We start from the raw sequence: 7,270 nt of genomic DNA, 5'->3' as shown, positions 1-7,270 counted from the left end.
AAATTTAATACTGTCCATTATACAGTGACCCACTTCTAACCTACTGTACAGCAGAGCGACATCCACTTACCCACCTTTTTTTGTAATCATTCTTTTCATATTTTTATCAAAATAACAGATATTCTTAAATTATCTTGTATCATAAAATTAATAATTTTTTTTTATTCAAGAAACCTTAGCTTATTTACTGGAAATTAAGAAAATGAGATTAGTGCAAAGTTCCAATAATTTTTTATGGACGATTGAAGTTCAAATTTTGAAGCAATTTAATATTTAAAGTTTAAACATAGCTAACAACAATATTAGGTTAGTTTTTTTAAATTCTAAAATTCAAATTTAAACATATCCAATGTAAAATTCCTTCTCAATGTCAAGGTTCACATACTGTACAGTAGAATGGTTACTTACCCCCTTTTTAAAGTTTTAACATTTTTACTTAGTAAAAACCCCTCAGCTAAATTATATATGTATAGCAAAAACCATACATAAACATGTATATCCCCACTACTATTAGGCAGTAATTAATATACTTACTTACCTAATTAAACATAAAACAATAATTAATATTTACCTTTTTTGAATCAATCTTCAGTGTTGATGCAATATACGCTTTGGTGGCCCGTGCAATATGATGGTATGCATCAGAGTACTGTTTGTTTGACTCGTCAAATGTACACGTTTCCATAAATTTAACAATAGTTTCAATTCCCACATACGACTCCTTATATCATTTGCTCGTGTAATCTTCGTGAATAACAATTAATTGTGAATAGAATCTAAAAAATACAATAGTTTTATTCAGCATATTTTTTCTACATCTATTATTCAATTATATTTTGTATCTATAAAAATATAAGTATAAAGTGCATACAATATTAGATTTATAAAATATTGTACTTGTTTACAAAATTAATATAGGACATGATAGCCAAGTCCTTATGGAAATCTATAACCTAAATATAGACTTAATAGGTATAGATTAATATACATCAACCTATTTATTAAACAATATCAAACATTATCAATACCTAAAACGATTTACAGCACCTATACAGACACAGAAAAAAATCACAGTTTACATTTCTCAGTTAGGTACCTAGAAAAATTGAATTCATTTTCCTTTCCATCTATGATGATCATTTCTAGGTTTTCTTGTACTCGATCAATTATGTTGTACATAATATTTTGATTATATCCTGATAATTGAAGGATGTCCCACGAGAAAACACTATCAAAATCATTTTTTATTTTTCTTAGCTGTGCCCGAATGATGTCGTCCAATCCGAGTTCTATGGAGTGGTCATCGGCGACAGACAAAGCGCCCATATTGTCAGACAAGTTACAACTATATTCAGCCATTTTTCAGCGTATAAAACACGAGGGTACTAAATAAACAACAAGATACATTTTATTAGTGCCACATTTGTGTAAACATACTTTTTTATTCATGATTAGTGCATTCAAAATTTCGATTGACATATTTTACAATAACAGTGCCAAAATCATGATCTTCAATCTTTATACGTCTACTGTCTAAGGTCGTGCAATTAAATAAATGTATAATCATTCATCAATAATCACACTAGTAAGTAATAATTACCTATTCAGTAATAATTAATCAATATGAAAAATAAATATGAATAATAATGAACTATAAACTAAAATAGATATGATTATAATGGAAACACAGTAACCAATAATCATGTGTTTAATCATAGTTAATGTAATTATTGTGGAGCTAGCTGCAAGTCTAAAATGATATACCCGCTAGTAATGGGCCCACCGGCTAATGCGTAAGTATAACAGGCAACATCATTCATTTCGGTCAAGACAGAAAAACTATTACAACTGACGACAAAGCATAAATTTATAATGGCTATGGTAAGACGTAAGTACACCTGGAGACTGGAGTATCAGCCTGGACTGGGCCCCCGGCTAATGTGATGTTTGGAAAAGTGAGACAGTTATTCTGGTCCCGAGCAATCGGAAATCTACATCAACCTTTAATCTTTAAAATATAATGAAGGTAGGTATAGGTACTTACTTAGGTAGTAATTATTGTAGAATCGTGAACAGATTAGAATATCTATTGTATTCATCAAATACCACAATGAAATACTGGCGACGAATGGCGATTTCACTGTTACTACAGAACAAGACAATACTACTACAACAATTAGTATACGGTACAGTATTATTCGGTAGGTACAAATTAAAGTCTTACTCACTATATTATAATAATATTATATGTAAAGTCACTACTACCTACTTATTAGTGAATCGTGCAGTGTCGTAGTCAGATCTGCCAAGTCAAACAGTGTCAAACATGATAAACAATTCCGTCACGCAGTCATAGTGGCAAATGCCAAGTGAAGCCCGTTTCAGTCAGAATTCAGAAAGTCAGTAGTCGGAACTCAGTTGACTGCGCAACAAGAAATGTGCAATAAAGTAATTTATTATCAATTATTATTAATATTATGTCCAACCAATAAAAGCGTACCGCACCGTAATATTTATCTATTTCTGGTCACGTCCCCACACTGCAACACAGCTATCTGTAGTAGTAGACTAGTAGAGGTTCGCAGCCCGAGGGGTTTTCTTGTGCATTGGTATTATAAGTCTTATAAGTTATAATATCTATGGTCTTGTGTTGGTGGTAAAAATGGCTACACAATAATATATTATTTGCCGACACTGCAGTCAAGAGTCAAGAGAATAATGAATGGAATTTTACCGCCACCGCTGCACTTCTGCAACGTGTGTGTAGTATTTCAAGTATTTGTGTATTTGGGTTACACAATTTAGTCAATAGTATACACAAACACGACAGACTGTCAAGTGTCAACTGCACAAGCTACAAGACGTACACAAATTACTGGTGCTACTATGAATAGACATTAGACACTGAGAGCCTATAAAAATCATAATGTTATTATTTATTAACAAAATCTGTTTTTATGTTGGGTTTATGAATATTGAATGTTTGTAAAGAGCGGCATATTTGTTAACTTGACCTTACCAGAGTTTCCCGACTGTCATAGTAGGTAAAATTATGGTATTTTATGGTAATTTTAAGTTCTAACTGTGACGGAGTAACGAACATAATGTAAGTTGTAACTAGTCAACTATATTGCACCAAAATTTACCCAAAATATATACAACATAAAACACTTGTAATTTGCACCATCTCAAGAAGTATGAAATATGAATTTTACTGTAATTTGCATCAAAATTCAAATCGATTATTCTTTTGATAATACTTATATGGTACCTACTTACGTACAAGTTTTGATATTACAGTATAATATATTGAGTTTTGAGAATCTGATTTTTAGAGAGGTTTTTTCACTTTATACCGTTTTACATTTATACCGTTTTACGCCCTACGGTACGTCAGTATTTTTAAAGCTATGTTATATATGAAAAACATACTATACGTAATAATTGCATTATTTTAGGCAAAAATATAATTTAAAAACATATTTTAATGATTTAAAATTAGATGTAGGTATAGCCGTATAGGTACCGCATACAATTTAGATTTTGATAAATATAGTGTCTATAATCTTATTATACAATAAATTACTTTAGATTGGTTTTTATTTATAAAATAGATAGAAAACATCACTAGATTATATTAAAATGTATAATATACCTATAACCTATATATTGTATTATTTGACATAAATCACGATTCTGTTAGAACTTAACTCTCCCAACACAAGCTTAGCTTACATGCTGATTATTGAAGCTAAATGCCTAAATATGTGTAGTGTATTTATTAGTAGGTATGTAGATATTTTTGTGCTACAAATAAAATTTAAGATATCATTTTAAACAAATTTAATCAATTAAAAAAATTATATAAAAAATATTAATAGAAAAATTATGGTATTATGTACCTACCAATTTAATAAAAAAAAAACAAATATAATATGTTCCAATGGTTGCCAGATTGGTTTTATTGCACTTTGTTTCTCGATTAAATGATGACCGATTCAAAATGATTAGATACTACTGTACTAGATAATAGGTAGTGGATAGTTAGCAGTGCAACACGATTGCGCACTTTTTACCTAAAAAAAACATAACGCGATTGCACACTTTTTAGCTTTTTATATTTGAGAAAACATAACACGATTGCATATTTTTGATAGTTAGAAATTTCGAAAAATTATTATTGTCATTCGAGTTTGTCGAGTTTGACGTCAAGAAGGATAGGTATCGACGAATAATCGACTACATGTATATTATGATGGAAAAATATACTTTGGTGCAAATTACAAATACTATTTTCAACTACCTGCGGTGGTACAAATTACATAGGTATTAATGTATTATTTTGTAGGGTGCAAATTTCAAACACCATTTTCGGCTACCTATATAGTGGTAAGCATTAGGTACAAAATATCTTTATTTTGGTGGAAATTACTAACACCCAACTAGATACCTATACTGTACACAACATAGGTAACTATAGGTACATAAACCAAATTAATTTTAATTTTTCCGCTGTTATTGAATGATTTGAAATTAAACCGGAAAAAATCAAGAATTATATTTGATATTTGTAGTGAATTTCAACTTACTTATGTTTCATACTAAAAGAAAACGAAATAACTCAAACTTATATTAATTGTAAAATATATATTTTACTAGTCTATCTGTTTATATTATTAAAATAGTAATAGTTTACATTATATTTATTTGTATTTTGTCCTATATATCAGACATGTATAAATGTATAATAATGTTTATATACAATTATACTATACCTATATAATAATATGTATATTATACATTTTACGATAAATTAACTAAGAAATCAATTTGAAAATACTACACAATAATATTACTAAGTCTAATGTACCTACCTGTCCGTTTTATAATCCATGATGAACACTCAACACACGCGTGTATTATCACAATTATATATTTATAGAAAATAAAATCACTTTAGAAATATTAGTTAAGTATAACGTTAAATATTCTACGTATAATATAGGTAGATGATATGCCACGTAATTGAATTTTGAGTTTCAATAATAAATATCTATTCTCCTATTTGATAAAAAATTTGTTACGTGTCTTTAAAAACTAAAAAGTGTCTATAATATTGTTTTGTGTGTATTTGTACCTAAACTGAGTTAATAGTTTAGTAAACTCTATAAATAATTATGTAGGTAGGTACTCTGTAATTTGAACTCATCCGTAGTTAGGTACTCTCTGAACTCGCGGACGTTAGGTACCTACCTACTTTAAATATAAATATAATATAGATATAATCATATAAATACCTATCGACAATCGGTGCGCAATGAATATTTTCTTTTATTTAGTTACAATATTCCCCGAACGATATATATATATTGCTTACACGGTTAACTCACGTTCGTAATATTATATTTTCTCTTATCTACTAATATGAAAGAATACCTACATACATTTTGACGTTTCGAGTGTAGCTCGGCGTAAAGGTTATACGTAAGGCACTCATTATTTCAGAAAACACTAACGTTTTTGAAAATATCTTTTTTACCTTATTTTAAATCGTTTCGAAAATCAAAACAGCTTTTTTGGAAAAAATTGTTATCGTTACCTATCAATTTTTATGTAGCTTACTCTTTTAAATGACAACTTACATTTTTAGTTGCATATAAGTATTCCGTAGCAGAATATTAATGAATCACTCGGAGTATTTCGATCCATAAAAATCAAATTTTGGACAAGTAGTTTATTGCCTAATTAGTAATTCAGTATATACTATATAGTTCCTATAATTTACTAATAGGAATATTTTACTGTTGTGCTGTCTTCAAAATACCTACCAAATAGATTTGCCTTCTTACAATAAATTCCTACAAAAAAAATTCACGCAACATTGTAAAATCAATACATTTATCGCTCAGCTCAGAATACAAGAATTGTAGGGTGACTAATAATTGTCAATTGATATGGGATTTTTAAAAATAAAATAATATTTAATTTTTAGTTTTATTTCGAATGTACAACAAAAGACAATGTTGTGTTATAGGTAGATACTGGCAACTGGCGTATTTCCGAATTGCCGAGGAGACCAAAATTGTTTGTTGTTATGATCGTTGTAACACTCGTAATGGAAATTATTTTGTATACCTACTAAAACAGAAAATCAACATTGCTAAATTAATCTATTAGAATGTCGAACCCTGCAGATATATTCGTTTACGTTATTTTCTTCGTGCTACAAGGCCGGTTGGATGGTTTTCCTATATCGAGACGTATGTATATACCTACCTATATATTATATTAAATAACTTAAGTTAAATTTGAGTTCGAATAGAGAGAGAAAATAAATTTTGCTCTGGCATTTTTGAGTTGCTCTTAAACTTAAAATATCAACATGTAGGACGTAGGTACCTATAACGTCATAATTATTATACGATTTAAAATAAAACGGTTTACTTTTCGCTATTTCCAGTGTCGTCAGATGTCTTATTGTTGTGGTCCACGGCGCAACCGTCATCGGCTTCGTCCGACAGTCTTGGGACGTTTCCCGCGACACGACTGCCGCTATCCTCTTACTATCGTGACCGGATCTCTTCAACTCCCCTGCCGTCGTTACCTGCTGAAGCTGTGACCTGCAGGCACAAACGTATTCGGTCGTCGGACGACCAAAGTTCGATTCGGAAATCAGAACGACGATCGTACTCGTCGTCCGACAAAAGGGGTACGCGTCCGGTCGCGGAAATCACCGCGCGTTCGTCGCAATCGCCGCCGATCCGTCATAACGACGTGGCAGAAGTAAGGTCTTCTCGGCCGTCCGCGGATACCCGTCTACGGGTTTCGTCACCGTCGTGCGGAAAGAAAATGCAGAAGGCGTTTTCGACGACGACGTCGTACGCAATGCGGCTGCAGTCTAACTTCCGGCTTTCCAAACGAGAAGAAGCCCCCGTGATCGTGTTCGACCAAAACGGCAAGATGTACACCAACGTTTACCCCCCGATCGGGCACCGCAGTAGCGATTATGACACACGAAAATCCGGTGACGGCCATTGGGGCCGCCGGTATTTTCCGAAATGGTTGGTGATTGGCGGTAACAAAACCTAGGTAACTTAACCATTGCACACGTCCGTTGTTATTAAATATAATATAATTATTAAATATGCGTATACTCATGCAAAGACGAAGAGGCTTATTCTTGTTGATTTGTAAGCCGAAATTTGGACTGCAATCGCATATGGCTTACGACGCGTCGTCATCGAGATCTTCTGCAATTTCTTTCGGACGA

General features: G+C 31.6%; 1 protein-coding gene and 1 long non-coding RNA gene across 2 annotated transcripts; one reads left to right on the top strand and one right to left on the bottom strand.

Annotated features, from left to right (window-relative positions):
• Positions 1-549: 549 nt before the first annotated feature.
• On the bottom strand, positions 550-2,148 carry LOC115033930. The gene is made up of 3 exons (XM_029488840.1): positions 2,045-2,148; positions 1,097-1,385; positions 550-776 (listed from the first exon to the last, which is right to left on the bottom strand). Exons 2-3 carry the CDS (start codon positions 1,357-1,359, stop codon positions 728-730), a joined length of 312 nt encoding a protein of 103 aa, XP_029344700.1. The 5' UTR covers positions 1,360-1,385; positions 2,045-2,148; the 3' UTR covers positions 550-727.
• LOC115033931 lies at positions 1,258-7,264 on the top strand. Its single transcript, XR_003839277.1, has 4 exons — positions 1,258-1,382; positions 1,456-2,201; positions 2,277-2,448; positions 6,035-7,264. It is a non-coding gene; the product is annotated as an uncharacterized LOC115033931 (long non-coding RNA).
• The last annotated feature ends 6 nt before the right edge of the window (positions 7,265-7,270 follow it).

This window comes from Acyrthosiphon pisum, chromosome A1, assembly GCF_005508785.2.
Source record: "Acyrthosiphon pisum isolate AL4f chromosome A1, pea_aphid_22Mar2018_4r6ur, whole genome shotgun sequence".
Classification (NCBI taxonomy): domain Eukaryota; kingdom Metazoa; phylum Arthropoda; class Insecta; order Hemiptera; family Aphididae; genus Acyrthosiphon; species Acyrthosiphon pisum.
Note: the sequence above shows the minus strand (reverse complement) of the source record. Positions and strands in the feature narration are given on the sequence as shown.